Source organism: Chamaea fasciata, unplaced genomic scaffold (assembly GCF_029207755.1).
Source record: "Chamaea fasciata isolate MVZ Bird 193981 ecotype frontalis unplaced genomic scaffold, bChaFas1.0.hap1 SCAF_14, whole genome shotgun sequence".
Taxonomy (NCBI): Eukaryota; Metazoa; Chordata; class Aves; order Passeriformes; family Sylviidae; genus Chamaea; species Chamaea fasciata.
Window position 1 is genome coordinate 5,130,476 of NW_027094099.1, and position 15,667 is coordinate 5,146,142.

Here is a 15,667-nt window from a genome sequence, read left to right on the forward strand (position 1 = left end):
TCTGCTCTAGCCCCAGACAAAGCTCAGAAACACACGAGATCCAAAGATTTGCATTGAAAGTCTGATTCTGGAGCAATATGTCCTTCACATTTTTCTGTAGTGTTGTTTCCCTCAAGCATGCCTAAAGCAGGAAAGGAAAAGGTTTCTTGGGATATGAAGGTATTACTGGAGCAATATCCAAAGCCATGAATCACAGACACCTGTGATCTGTGTTTTCCTTATATTTTTTGTTTTCCTGGCCTAACAGGTCTGGAACAGGCAAATTCCAGGTGCTTCTGAAGGATTGTCCCCATTATGTGCAAGGAATTTCATTCATTCTCTTGATTTTCTTCAGACAGTTCTCTGCTGTTTCAAGAATGCAGTCAAGCTATTATCTCCGTTAGTTCTTTGTAGAGTTTAAGCATATGTGAAATAGCATTTGGGATGAATTAAAATAATTTCCAATTGATAAATTAATTCTTTATACAAGATTCTTTAAGCCTTTCTGCAAATTAATAGAAACCTGTGAAGCTGAAGGTCTTTATTGTGCTTTCTACATCCTAACCTATTATGAGGAAAGTTAGATTTTTTGCTGTTGCAAAAATCTTCCACCAAAAGTACTCCAAAGAGTGACTTCTTAAAAAGACTGGGATTTTTAATATCTTGAAGAGACTTCTCTTGTTGAAAGAATTAGTAAGAAAAGAGGTTTTTCTGTATCCAAGGATCCTTTTATCTTTGTCTACTTTGTTTTGTATGTTAATTACTGCAAATGTTTGGAGTATTGTGATCTGACCCCGGCAGCTGACAATGTGGTGACCGAAACGACATTGGCTGTCTGTAGGTACAGGACTGGGGCAACTCTGCTTTCTTTTGGTGTAGGTTACCATTCCCAACCATATAAAGATGTTTCATTATCTAAAAATGAACTTGAAAGCCTGTGGCTGGCTGTATTTTTAGACTTTCTATCATCTTGAACACTTGTCTCTTCATTTGGTGTTGAAACCAAAGGAAATTTCCTGCTGTGTAACAGCTGGAGCCTTTGGGGGCCGGCACCATCCATGATTCCGAGAGGTGCCTGCAGTGCTCATTAACATCCTTGTGCCTGCTGGCAACTGCAGCTAAAACCAACCTGTGCACTCAGTATTCCATGGCTTGCAGCAAAGCTGGAGTTGCCTGCAAGCAAACACTGAACCAGCTCAAATCCTTGATCGTTCCTTAATCAAAGTTTAAAATGTGTTGGAACTCCCTCTTGTTGTTCATTAGCTTATTTGCAGTGACTCTTCCTTCTGGAAACCTTAAAAATAGTGAGTGAATTATTTGTCAGGGAGACTCTTCAATTATGTATTAGCTATTTCTATTTCACTGTAGCTTCTTTAAAACTGGGTGTCATCTTGTGCTGCCTTAGGGATGTGGGGATTTCACGACCGAGACCTTGTGTTACGGAAAGCTCTCTATACTATGATGAGAAGTGGAGCTGAAAGGGAAGCACTGAAAAGGAGATGGAGATGGCAACAGACTCAGCAGAATAAGGAGGTCTGTATGGCCCAAAGACAGACTTGTTAATATCAATTAGGGTTAAAAGCATTCTTCTGAAGTTTGCTGTGAAAGTTTTAATTGCTATCAAATTCCTTGTGCTGACATTTTTATGGGGAAAGAGATACTTGTATTTGAAATTTTCATACCAGAATGCAAATATGTTTGCAACTTTGTGGGTATAACTATGCAGAGTTTTGTGCCTAAAAGGTCTAAGATGCATTTGGAACCTGTAGAAAATTAAATGTGTAATTTAGCCATGAAAAGCATTTAAAAATGAGTGGATGAAATCCACAAAAGAGAGAGAACCCCATTTTAGGAAAGATTTCCCAGAATTGCAAATTAGGATTTTTAAAGCTATGGTCAAATATTAGGTGAAAGTGTTCTAACTAAAATCATCTGTAAATTTGGTTTGACTTTAGATTAAAAGCTGTACGTTCAGCATGTTACTATTTCCTAACGGTGGCTAGAAAAGCCAATTTCAGGAGTAAGCCTACAGGCAAACAAGTGAACGTGCTGGCTCTACAGCACGTATTTTAGGTCTTTTTAATAAGGTAATTCTTTCACCTGAGTAGAAATATTGAACTATTAATGGTCCAAGATACTGAACTGAGTCACGTGTGAAACTCAAGTTAGATTTAAACGCTGCCACAGAGCTCTGCTTACACGGGGTGCGTGTGAGCAGAGCGGTGACAGCATTTCCTTGTGCCCCATAGTCAGGTTTGGTATACACGGAGGAGGAGTGGGAGCGCGAGTGGAACGAGCTGCTCAAGCTGGCGTCCAGCGAGCCGCGCACGCACTTCAGCAAGAACGGCGGCACCGGCGGGGGGTAAGTTCAGAGCAGGAGCTCAGGGCTTCTGAACCACACAACCAGAATGAGTTCAGCGGAAGCCATTTATTGTTTACATTCCAGCACAAGCCATTTATTGTTTACTTTACACTGCAGTCATGGATTCTAGGGCTACTGTTCACACATTGACACAGTTTTGGATTGGTTGTGCCGCTTTGTTCACGAGGCTGGCACACTTCCCTTAGGGAGTTTGACTGGCTACAGTCCTGAGCCTTCGTGGCCTCCTTTATCTCATTCTTGTTGTCTTGGTATTCTTGTTTTTCAGGCTCTTCTTATTTTTAGCCCTGTTGTTGTCTCAGTAACCTTGATGAATTCCAGAAGAACTGATAATAATAACGAATACCTTCAGGTGGTAGTTTGGCTGGAGCACTTTGTATTCCAAGTTATTCAGATACATTGCTACAGTTCAGACTGTGGCACAATCTCTCAGGCTTTGTTCTCAGCAGGCAAAAAACACAGCACAACTGAGTGAAGGTGTTCATAGCATCACAAAACTACCTTTGCAACTGTTGTACTCTTTTGGCATGGCAGAATTATCTAAATAATATTTAGCATTTTGGTGATGTTTTCTTGTACAGTTAACACACTAACTTGAGATTACTTTGTATCCAAAAGAGTCTGGGTTTAATAAATAATAATTGTTTTGCTCCTGGAATAAGCGTGTTGGCAGTATCACTTAGCTTTTTTTCCAGAAATATGTTTGAGAAAAGGTTTGGGATGAAACAGTATCTACAACATTTAAATACCCCTGACCCACATATAGGATCTGCTTTAAATAGCCAGTGTGATAAAACCCTCGCTTTCAGTGCAGTTATCCCCAAAGGACAGAATTATTGACCAGCCTTCAGAATGCAGAAGCTTTAGTTTTTGTGTCTAGTCTTTGTCACTGAAAATATTTAGTGTTTGCTCAGTGCATGATTTTCTCTACCTACAGTTTTCCCTGGAGAAAATCATGTGTGGTGATAATTAAACTGACAAAATAAGGCAATACAGCACAATGAGAGTAACAAAGTTTGTAGAACATACTCTTTGGGCTCTGAAAGAATAGTTTATTTTCCCTTTAACCTTGTGATTTTAAGGATATTCCTAATTCTAGGAATTCAGGAGGACTTTGCTTAGAAAATTGTCAACCACAGTGCATCTCATTTTTTTCTATTTTGAAGTAAAAAAAAAATCAAATCCATTTTAATCTCTAGCAGGTTTCCTATGTTTGTAGATATTTTTCTGTTGATACGTTTCAGTTTTCTAATGCAGTTCAGTTCATATTTCTATTAAATCTGGTCATTCAGCCCTAGTTTTCTCTGACTTGTTCTGTTTCATTCTGTATGTTCCATGTGCCACGTATTTTCAGTAGCTTCTAGTCAGAGGTGCCCTCAAATGTGATCTTTGCCAGGCAGTCAACCTTCCATTCCCAGGTACCTACATGGGGAGTAATACTAGTACCTAAATAACCTTCTCATCATGGTTTGCATTTATCTCTTTTTCCAATCAAAATAAAGTAAATACAAATAGCCAACAATTAATTTTTCCTTTGAAATAGTCAAAGATGCATCAGGAAAGAAACTTATCCTATTCAAGATGTGAGTGTGTACTTCTCTTTACATTCATTCCAAAGACAGAATGAATGTGGCAGAATGAATTATTTTTTTCAGTTTAATGAGCCCATGTTCAAAGTAGGGCCCTTGACAAGGAAAAGGAATATCAAAATAGTATTTTTGAGATGGGGTGTATTTTGTCCTCTGGTTAGGTGCTATATTAAGCAAGCTTGCACATCAGTCTTTGAACTGAAGATGAGATGTTTTCCTTTGCTGTCAGAATTAGCTGAAGCATCAGAAGTTGTATCTGCTTCAAAAAAATTCAGTGACAATCTTAAGGCTGGAATTCTGCTGCCTCATTCACCAGCAAACTTCTTTTACTTATTTTTCAGAATGATCTACGTGCAAAGGAGATCAGCAATTGTCACTAAATTGCCCAAGATTTCTCCTTTGAGAGCACTCTCATTCTGAGGCTGGGAAGTTGGAAAAAGAGAAAAAGGAAACACAGAAAAACCTGGCTCTTAAGTTCTTGTTTCCAGCATGTAAAGCAGAGCAAACTTATGAAGCAGATTTCTTGTTTTGAAACAGATTTGCACATCTTCCTGTAAATGTAAAAAATGAATTCTAGATTAACATAATTGCTTCATTTGTCTCCATTTACAAGCAAAAGCAGGGGCACTGAATTGAAGGAACTGCATTGAAAATAGAAAGTTGTCTGGTACCCTGTTTTTTGTTGAGAACCTAGCGATTGCCATCCTGCTCAAAAGAAAATTCCAATCCCTTTCTTCACTGTGCAATTGTCAGTCAGAGCCTGTTCTCATGTGAGAGTGAATATCACTGTTGTAATTCACTGCTGAACACCCAAGTGCTGTTGTGGTTTGAGCTCATACACACCCTGGCAGTGGATGGTATTTGTACTTATTGTCACCTCCTAGCTGTGTTTGTGCTCTTGGCATTATCTTATTAATAAATTCAAGGGACTTAAAATGGGGAAGAAGGGAGGGAATACTGCTGTAATCTTCCTGTGTGTCATTGGAATCGAGTTGGAGGCAGAAACCCAGAACATTTAAACAGGAAGTGCCTCACAAATGCAAATGTCCTGTGAGGCTTTGGGCTTGGTTTGGTATTCAGAGTGCTTCAACAAACAGCTCTTCATACACAGCTCCTGCAGCCCTCACCTTGAACAGAATTTAGTTTAGACCATTTAACATGACATTGTCCAAAAAAGATTTTTATTTGATCTGGTATCTGTTACAGGAGTGTTATTTCTTTTAAACTGTTCAGTGTATTCAACAATTATAGGGTGCAGATAGAAATGGTTTGTTATAACATATTTATTGATTATTAGCTGTAGTTTCTAAAGGCTAATACCTATTTTTGTCTGGCCTATTTTCAGTTCACATAAAGTACTGAAGCCAAGCACAGCCAAATTGCTGTGGTGATTCAAATATGGAGCCCAATGCATTCACATTCTGTGTTTCCTTTCCTTTAGTCAATTCAATATACTTTTCTTTCCTTGAAGAATGAAAGAGAATGTTCCACTACTGTGCAATTTCCTGTGTTTGAATTGCTGACAAACGCTGTGAAGAAATCAAAGGAGAGGTTCCTACACCTACAGCTGCAGCTGTGGTTTGTGCTGGTTTTCATTTGGGGGTTGTTAAGCAGGAAAGGAAAGGTGTCAGAAATGGAATGGAGGCAAACTGAGCCCTGAACTCAGATATCATTCTGAACTCCTGCCTCTGGCAAATCACCAGGTTGAAGAACTTTATCCCTGTGATGTCATTTCAGTGCATCTCAGCTGTCTGAGGGCATTGGTCTCTTGCTCTGTGTGAATCTCAAAATGAGCCCTAAGCTCAGAATAGCTGTTAGAGCCTGTTGGACTGAAAATCTGGAGCTGTGTGTGGGGAAGGAAAGCCAGGTTACCATAGGGAGCTGTTAGAAGGAAGTCCAAGGACATGAGAACAGATCTTGCTCAGTTTACAGGTGAGAGAGCAGCAGCCAGCCAGGTGGAACAGCAGGGTAGGTGACTTTTCCCTTCCAGCTTTTTGAAAGAGTGATTTCTTTCATTCCTGGCTGCAGCACAAATTGGATTTTCCATAGGAGAGGGAGTCTCTTTGGAGTGATGAGACAGTGTCTGCTGTGTTTGGACTGGAGTTACCAGTGGTCCTGTAGGTCAGACTGAGATTTTTATTTTTACTTGTTTTTCTTTTTATTAGTAATTTGCTCTTAGAATTGAGATAATTTATTTAGTCAGAGTGCTGTGGTTGAGCAAGATTCTGCAATGCAGATTTACATGCTCTTATATAAGTGGATTTCATTATTTAAAGTTAGCTTTACATGAACAGAGGAATTAATTGCAGTTTCTTAAGTTTTGCTTCCATGTTTTATTGATGAAATTATTTTGTCCACAATTTTCCTGGTCATGTAGCCAGCATGCTTAAAAGATCCCTGAATAAAAGTGAAGTGATCAGTGGATCAAAGGATGTGGCAGGTTGCTATGGATACTTGTTAATGATGATTTTTCATTCTCTATAATCTTCAGGAAAATTCATACTGAATCCTCAGCAAGTGGCACTGAAATAATATAAAACAGGCCACATGAATTGCTGGCAGTGATGGTAGAAAATGGAGCATTGAAAAGGTTTCCCAGAGAGGCTGTGAACTCTCTCTCCTTGGAGGTACCCAAAGGCTCTCTGGACACAATTCAGGGCTTTGGGTGGCCCTGATGGAGCAGGAGCTGAATAAGGGGTTCCCTAGAGCTCCCCTGTGGCCTCAGCCACTCTGATCCTGTGGCAGTGAGCAGTGGACTGTGTAATAGCAGAGAAGGGTTTGAAATGTGTGAATATGATCAGAGATAGTGAATCGAGCAACATGGGGATGTGGTATTGAAGAGGAAGAAAGCCCCATGGAATTTTGGAGTTTGTGCAATCAGGCATGGCATCGACTGATGAAAGGGATAGAGATCCCTCTGATACAGCTGTATCTGGAATATGCCTTTCAGTTCTAGAAACCTCATTAGCTAGGAGATGAGGAATAATTAGAGGATTTGAAGGAAAAAATTAGGACTGATAGGCTGGAAATATTAATGTGAGAAGATAGCTAGAAATCTTTCTGGCATATTTCTTGCCAATAACATGAATCCCCAGAGTTGCTTTTGGCTGACAGATTACTCTGAGGTGACAGAATGGACTGCAGATGCTGAAAAAGCTGTCACAGCCAGCTGTGGAGAAGAGTTCAGTAAGGAATAAGGAAAGAACTTGAAAATGAGGAATTTGGTTTGATCATCAGGAAAAATTTCCTGATGGGTCTGGGTAGGGGGGGAGGGATCCAGGGAAGGAGAGGTGATCCACTGCTAGACCAGTGATTGTCCTGCACCAGCCTGCTGCTGATCATTCCCACCCTGCGGTGCCCCTAGGCTGGGATGAAGGATTTTAAAGAGAAGTTCCAGGGGTGGGCTGCATGCTGTCAGACCTCTGAGAGGTCGCTGTGTTTGTCCCACACACTCTGGAGCAGTGTCCAGGCACTTGTGCTCTGTTACTATTCTTCACGTACGCAGAAAATTAACCACAGTCAGTTCTGGAGGTTCCTGCACAGCTGGCAGGACGAGGACAGGTGCTGCCTCCATTTAAGAGTGTGCCTCTGTCACCTTTATTTGGCTCTGGGTGTATTATATTCTTAAGTGGCACTCAGCAGTGAATTATCATCTTTACTTTTGTCTGCTTCCCACAACCCTGCCATTCTTCAGTCTTCTTCCGTGCAGTTTGTTTTCCAGACAGGCAAAGTTTGAGATGTGGTGCTGCCATTAATGACATTAAGCTGGAAAAACAGAAAGGGGTAACTGAAACCAAAAGTTCATTAAATTGTTTATACAGTCATAGAATGGCTGGGAAGTGGTCAGCTAGAGAAGTGGGGACTTGAACAGGTTTATTCTTGTAGTCCAGATAAAAGAATGACCTGTTTGGTAGGAAATTGAGTTTCTAGGTTTGCTTCTAAAGGTGCTGGGCATTTTCATCTCCTGGAAGGTTGTGGGGCTGATCTAAAGCATAGTGATACTAGTTGGACAACTGTTTTTTTTTTAATGCTGCTCTTACTTTATTTACAAAGCTGCATTTTCCTTTCCATTTCTTTTTACCTACTTCCATGATTGAAATATGGGTTTCAGAAGAGTGGGGATATAAGGGACAGCAAAGAAGAAACAGCTGCAGGGGTGTGTTGATCCACCAAAGCCTCATGGTTGGTTCAAGCTGGTTCATCAAGTCTTAATGCTGTGTCTTCCAGAGTGGACAATGCAGAAGATCCAGTGTATGAGAGCTTGGAAGAATTCCATGTTTTTGTCTTAGCCCATATCTTGAGAAGGCCGATTGTTGTAGTAGCAGACACGATGTTACGAGACTCAGGGGGAGAAGGTAAGAGCTTTTATCAGAGATCCATGCACCTCTGTAAATTGAATCAGTTGTAAACTGACACCAGCGAAACACCCAGCTGTAACACATCAGTGTTTATGGCAGAGCTGCTGCCTTTTTCTGAAAGAAAAGAAAAAAGGAAAACACAGAACGATGCTCAATCCATTTCTATTAGATAAAAAAAATACAGGATAATTATATAAGCCTTGCTGAAAACCTCTTTATCCTAGATACTCACTTTTAACTTACATAGCCACCACATTACAGAACACAGTACATTTCTGACTGGTCTAAATGGACAAAGCTCTAATTTTGCCATGTTATTTAGGTGCCCCTTTAAACTCTGCCGAAATTAATCTAATCTGACTTTGAAACATTAAATTTTAAATGTGTGTATCTTGGATTTTGTTTTTAATGACTCCTTTGCAGCTTTTCATTGAAAAGTTTCCAGAATGTTTTATTCAGTTTGCACATGTGAGCACACAAATGTTAGATCTGTATGTAGAGCCAGCTGGACACTGTCAGAGCAGGACTCAGCATTAAATTCATCTCACTTTCTACCATGAACTAACAGAATTCTGATTCATGATAGGGTGTGACTTAATTGAAAGGGGATGTTTGGCTGATTAAAGGAGGATGTTAAGCAGGTGATGGAGTTAACAGAAATTTACTTCCACAGGAAAATACTGCATAACTTCAGTTTCCATTGCAAATTATGAACTACAAGTAATGGTTATAGATTATTCTGTAGGTTATTGAAAAACACACCTGAAAGACAGTGCAGTCATTGGTCGCAGCCAGAACGAGGGGTTCATGAGGGGAACTCATCTTGCAAATATTTCAGCAATTAAGCCTCATACTTTTGTAGCAAAAGGAAAAACAATTGCTTGGAAACAAAAACATTGCAAGATTTTTTCCTGCCCAAACTTGCTGTTTCCCATAATTATATATATAAACAAGTGTAGAATCTTGCAAAGGAAAATTTTGCCCCTCCAGATGGAGCATCCCATTCAAATCCTACTTGTAGGGGTTTTTTGAGTCTTTCCTTAACTTTATCATATATACATGTGTGTGTACATTCAGATGTATACAATGTGTGTGATGAAATGTGTGGGCTATAAGCATGTTTGTAATGTTTCTTATAGAAATCTGTAAATGGAAGGCACAGAGCATGTTACCCAAAGGCCTGACAGTGTATTTACTGATGACTGTTAGAAAATAATTCTGCCTAGAAGCCTTACAGGAAGGTACAACTCGCTTACGCGTGAGAGTCATCAAGATTTTGTTATAAGACCATAATTGTTTTACTAAGAAACAATTAGAGCAAGGAAAATTATGTAAGAGTAGTAGGTTTTCCTTATGGTTCTTCGTTTATTTCCTGACATTTTTATAATGAAATTTTACCTGTTGCTGTGACTGTTTTTCTGCATTGATTACTTTAAGCTGCTCTCCTGGAGCTCTGAAGATAATGCAGCACAATTGTTTATACAACTCCTGTCTGTTCTTTCACTTAGTTGCAAAAATCTTCTTTTTCTCTCCAGCATTTGCACCCATACCGTTTGGAGGAATTTATTTGCCACTTGAAGTTCTGCCAAACAGATGCCATTGCTCACCTCTTGTGCTGGCCTATGATCAGGCCCATTTCTCTGCTCTTGTCTCCATGGAACAAAAAGACCAACAGAGAGAACAAGGTATGCTTTAAACACGGCAACACAGCTGGCATATATATTGAATATGCACAAAGTATTTTCTTTTACCTGTAGGTGTTTTTATCTATCAGAAAGGAAACAATACTCAGTAAATTATATTGCTGCACGTTCAGGAGTCTGAGTGGCCTAATCACAAGACAGTGGCACAGACCATTTCTTCCTTTCTAACTATTGGAATAATAGCAACAGACTGACAGGAACTTCATTTATCTCAGGCACATCTATCTGCCTTCAATACCCCAGGTCTTACAAGAGCAATAATGTTACAATAACGTTAAATATCCTTCTTGAGGTTAGCAACTGCCTTTCTGTGGGATCTTCCTACACCTGTATTCCCACAGGAAAGGTGCTGGGAGAGAAGCCCCTATCAGATATCCAGCACAGCATCAGAAACCTTAAATACTGACTTTCATGTACAAGTTCATCCAGGTTAATGACAAGGGTCGGTGAATCAAAGTGGTGTTTGTTTTGTGTGACCTGATTGTACCTCTCTTCCTTCAGGGCCTTGAATGCACAGGCTTCAGTTGTGTAGAGCAGCAGAGAGCATTTGGCGTTTATTCTGAGATGGAGGGCATGCTGTAGCTGTAGCTGCCAAGCCAGCTGCTGTTGGAGACTCCAGCAGCAACCACAGCGCTGCTGTTGTCCTCCATGCTGTGACAGGAGGGAAATGGGCTCAGGGATGCTCCAGCAGTGCCTGGGGTTTGCACCTTGTCAGCAGAGCAGCTTTGGCACAGCTGGCAAGTGTTGGCAACAATGGCACGGGGGCCTCAGGGGCGGGGCAGACTATGAGCTGTCAGAATGCGGCGTAGGAGCAGCATCCTGGAGAGCCAGGCCATTCATAACCTGTAGTGTTTATGCTGTAACCAAGTGTCAGGAGCAGCATCTAAAGGTGTCTGAACTACTGCAGGTACATACACACACGTGTTTAAGCAGCTGCTGAGCTCTCCAGTGGAGGAGACAGTGCATCTCTATTTGAGAAGTATGTGTGGTCAAATAAATACTGATGTGAATGCCTGAAGTTCTGCTTTGGCACAGAGTCCTGTATCAGACCATTTCAAACACTGCTATAAATAGATATAAAGAGAAAACTTGCTAATATCCCCTTGTCTGGAGAGGATTTAAAACACATTTTGACACTTCTTTTTACACACAGCACACAGCCCCTGGCGTTCTGATGGTCACCAGGGGCCCTCTTGTTTTGAAATCCACTGTCTGATTAAAAATGGGTAAATACATTTATATTAATGCAGGCTCTGTTGATGCAGATATTTTGTCTTTGTTTATGGAAAATGCAGTCTGGGTCTCAGCTGTCCCTGGGTTGCTTACTTGGCATTGGAGCTTTCCACACTGACTTGCTCAGTCCAAGTAACACCATGAAAGGTGTGGCAGTGGTCTTAAACAGCACCGTGTCAGTCTCTGTGTCAGCATTTCATTGTCCTGGCATGTTCAGAAAGAGTTAAAGTGTTGTTCTTTTTAGATGAATAGTGGCACTGGAGGCATGGGGATTAGAGCTGGGAAGTGCTGTGACTTCCTTCACAGCACAGAAGGCAGCACTCCCAGCTAGGGAATGTCCTCACTGTGTGTCTCAGACTGCCGTGGACCAACCAGCAGCTGTTGCTTGTCACTTATCCCATCTGTTGGAATTAGGGCTGGTAGACTGTGCTTGGGGTAGTGTAGTTCCAGCTGGAGAGCCACAGCCCAGTGGGACCAGCACTGACCAAAGCTGCAGACCCTGCTGGGTGTCAGGGAGATGCTGCAGGCTGTGGGGTTTGCTTTAGAAATGAATGGGATGGACCCTGCTTGCAGTTGTGACATAAAAATACTTTTCTGTCAGGAACTTGGGGAAACCTTACATTAAACCCCAGCTATCAAATAAAGTTCCCCGAGAGAGGAAATCTCTTGCCCTGAAGACAGAATTTTTGAAGTCCCTCACTTTAGCAGATTTGTTTTCTGTGAAAACAGCAGTGCTTCACATCAGCCTCAGACTATACCTTAGAATGGGGATACAGTCAGCACTCGACTCAGTGAACACATTTCTGATGCTCAGAATGTGTACAGGAGTTAAGACAACAGTCACATGCTATAGACAATCAACTCTAAATTTTGTTTTGTACTTAACTTTGTATTTCAACAAAATGGAGTATCACTAAGCAATTTTAATAGGTATTTTCAGTATCAGTAGAAATAGCAAGCTTTAAAAAGTATCCTTTAAAAATTTTTTTATTAAAAAATATTTATTTAACTATGTGAAAATTAGTCAGTTTAAAGCTGCCCACGGAGAAGATAGTCACACTTACTTTTTGAAGTGTCTATCCCAGAAAGAGAGTGCTTCAGCTCTCTGGCGGTTCTTTGCTCCCAGCTCTCCATCATCACCTGTTCAAGGATTGCATTCACAGTTTTTTACCGGGCTGTACCTGTAAAACCAGGTGCTGCCAGAAGGGAACTGTTGAGTTGTAAACGTACAACATTACTTTCCCCAAGTTGCCTTCTTCCTTTAAATGGTTGAGGTGTTGCGCAGCCAGGTCAGATGTCAGCCTAGTCCGTGCCTGTCAGTGCCTGCTGGTAACTCAGTTAATTGGCAGCATATACGTTTGTGAAACGCGTTCAGTTGTTTTCTCAGGTATTCCAGCCGCTTTGTTGCAATAATTTCATTAACTGCATTAGGGTAAGCCCTCATATGACACCAGGGAGTGTTAGAAGCGTATTCATCTGTCACGTCTGCTGTACATTTGTGATGTTCCGGTGCCCCAGGACGTTGCGGTGCAGTGTACTCTGAACTGCAGACACGGGCTCCCTGCCCGCGCCCCCGGAGTTTCCCGGGGAGCTGCAGTCCCGTGCCGTGCCGGGTCCGCGCGGCTGCAGGGACACGGCCGGGGCGGCGGCTCATGCGGAGCGCGGCAGTTCCCGGCGCGGCCGCCAGGGGGCGGCGCCCCGCGGGATTTGGCACTTGGCGCCTTTCTCGGCGGCTCCGGGAGCGGCGCTGGCCGAACCGGGATCGGCCCCGGGATCGGCCCCGGGATCGGCCCCGGGAGCGGTGCCGGATGAGCCGGGAGCGGCCCCGGGAGCGGTGTCGGCTGAGCCGGGAGCGGCCCCGGGAGCGGTGTCGGCTGAGCCGGGAGCGGCCCCGGGAGCGGTGTCGGCTGAGCCGGGATCGGCCCCGGGAGCGGTGTCGGCTGAACCGGGAGCGGCCCCGGGATCGGCCCCGGTCGCAGGCACGGGGCCACCGAGCCGCTGCGGCTGCCGGGGCGAGCGGACAGTGTGTGTGACCGCAATGCTGCGCCTCCGCTCTGACAGCGCGTTTGCTGGACCTCGGGGAAGGGTTACAAACAGCACAGAACCCCCAGTGCGGTCATGTTTCAATAACCGAGTGCCGCGATGTTTGGGTGGCTGCTCCAGGTTTCTTTGCCCTTGGGTTGTCTGGAATGAATACCCAGGGCGAGTCCTGAAGGGTTTTCTTGCAGAAAGGTAAATGCCTTGATTGGCTGTCCGAGGAGCAGCAGTGACCTGCACCATGCTGAGGATCTTACCCGGGCCCTCAACAGCTTTTACTGCTTTCCTAATCAAATGGAAGCGAATCAGTGGCTTTAATTAAAACTGACATTGCTATATTTCTTAGTCTCTTGCTGGTGATGAATGATAGACACTCTGTGACATCTGAGTGTGCTCCCTGCATGCTGAGTATAAAGCAGTCATTAAAAGGCAGAGTCATTAGGGCAGAGCCTGGGCAGAGAGGGGAAAGAGCAGAAGAGCAAAAACTGCCGGGCAGCAGTGCTGGGCTGTACGAACAATAATGGCTTTTGCACTGCACTCACTCAGAGGCCTCAAACTGACCTCTTAACCCATATATATGGTGATCTCTGCTCTTCAATTATGTTAACTCAGTTTGAATCCAAAATCACTGTAGCTGCCTCCTGCTTTGTTTCTTCATGCTAATATCAATGTATTTTTATTTCTTTGATAGTACAAAGGTACTAAACTGAAAAGACAAAGCAATTAACAAACATGTGAATCTCTGAATCTGAGAGATAAGCAGGAATATTGCAACATTTTATTGCTTTTTGCTATTCTAATGGCTCTGTCTCCAGGAAATGTTGATTGTACAGTACAAATGGCCATGTGGCTCTCTCCAGAGGTCTCCCCTCCTCCACAGGTGACTATCGTTCACTCCAGGAGCAATCAGTGTATTAACCTCTCCCTCTTCTCTTTTATTGCACAAACATGAAAACAGGCAAATGGAGCCCAATATAAATCATTTGTGGTGCTCTGGATGAGGCAGTTCTGCAGCACAAATTCTGCCCTTCTTGAAGCAGTGATTCTGCTTTTCACAGCTGAGTCTTTTCTTCTTTTTGTCATTTTTGTTCCCCGCACCCCAATCCTTGTTTCTTCTCTGCTTCAGCGGTGATCCCCCTGACTGACTCTGAACACAAGTTACTGCCTTTGCACTTTGCGGTCGATCCTGGGAAAGACTGGGAGTGGGGAAAAGATGACAATGATAACACCAGACTGGCCAAGTAAGACCTTTCTGTAACTTTGGTGTTAAGCAGTAAAATGTCTTGAGCTGTACCTGGTTGGAGTACTGGGAGAACTGCTAACAGCGAGGCCTTGGTTCATGTGCTCTGCTTACACGGCAGAAGACATGGGGGGGTCTTTAGCTGACAGTAACAATCAGGCTGCTGTTATATCTCTCCCTGTTAGGAAGTATTGCTTTGTCTTCCAGGCTTTTTGACTGTTTTTTTCCCTTCTTTTTTTATCTTTAGTTTGATTCTGTCTCTTGAGGCAAAGCTTAATCTTCTGCACAGCTACATGAATGTAACCTGGATCCGCATCCCGTCTGAGACACGGGTAAGGTAAACTTCCCCCTTGGTCCCACAGCCTGGGAGATGCAAGGCACAGCGGGATAGGCTTCCTGCAGACACCTCAGTGTCCTGGCAGCAGGGACAGTCACTCACACCTCACTGACGCCAATCAGGCTTACAGATTTTTCTGGTTATTTGTCTTAATAACACTGTTGCTTTTGTATTTTTTGCTGGATTGTGTCTCCTAGCTTAATTTTTATGTCATATATTTCAGACGTTTGTGTAATTTAAAGAGATCTTTTCTCACCATTGTTTTCTCAGAACTTTGTCTTGCTGTCCCGATGCTACTGTTATGTCACCAATTTCTGAGAATGCATTTGCACCTGTGAACAGCTCCCAGTTGAGGGTGGCTGATGGAAGGCCACACACTGGCACTGAACTGGAGCCTGCCTCTTCCAGAGAGCTGTTTTAGAGCCATGCCCAGCTGGCACTGAGTCAGCTACAAATTTCCCTGCAAATTGCATTGAATAGATGGAGGGGTTGGGCTGGAGGCAAAAGGTTGCTAAGAGAGGATGGAGGTGATTTAGACAGCCGACACAGATGGGGTTTGAACAGAGAAACAGAACACAAAAGGAGGAGGTATTTTAACAAGCTCAAAGAGGGGAAGAAATCCTTTTTTTCTACAGTTTCTAAAGTAGTAGCTACCACATCAGAAAAAGGAGAGTCAAAATGGTCCTGCAGTTGTAAGTGGTGAGCTCTTGGTGAACCTGGGTTGCCTCTCCCTGCTCACATTTGCTGCATGAGCACAGGAAGGTCACTATGGCACTTTGCCCTCTGGTGCATGGGAATAACACCTCTGCTC

The 15,667-nt window shown here is 42.8% G+C and overlaps 1 protein-coding gene across 10 annotated transcripts in view; it reads left to right on the top strand.

The window, feature by feature from the left end:
- Positions 1-15,667, top strand: part of OTUD7A (OTU deubiquitinase 7A) — a 98,975-nt gene that overhangs the window by 80,465 nt on the left and 2,843 nt on the right. For all 10 annotated transcript variants that reach the window (XM_066196733.1, XM_066196731.1, XM_066196729.1 and 7 more), the window contains 6 exons: positions 1,385-1,512; positions 2,229-2,341; positions 8,176-8,303; positions 9,842-9,991; positions 14,406-14,520; positions 14,767-14,851. In XM_066196733.1, the coding sequence (XP_066052830.1) occupies positions 1,385-1,512; positions 2,229-2,341; positions 8,176-8,303; positions 9,842-9,991; positions 14,406-14,520; positions 14,767-14,851 (719 nt within the window). The remainder of the gene's footprint in view (positions 1-1,384; positions 1,513-2,228; positions 2,342-8,175; positions 8,304-9,841; positions 9,992-14,405; positions 14,521-14,766; positions 14,852-15,667) is intronic.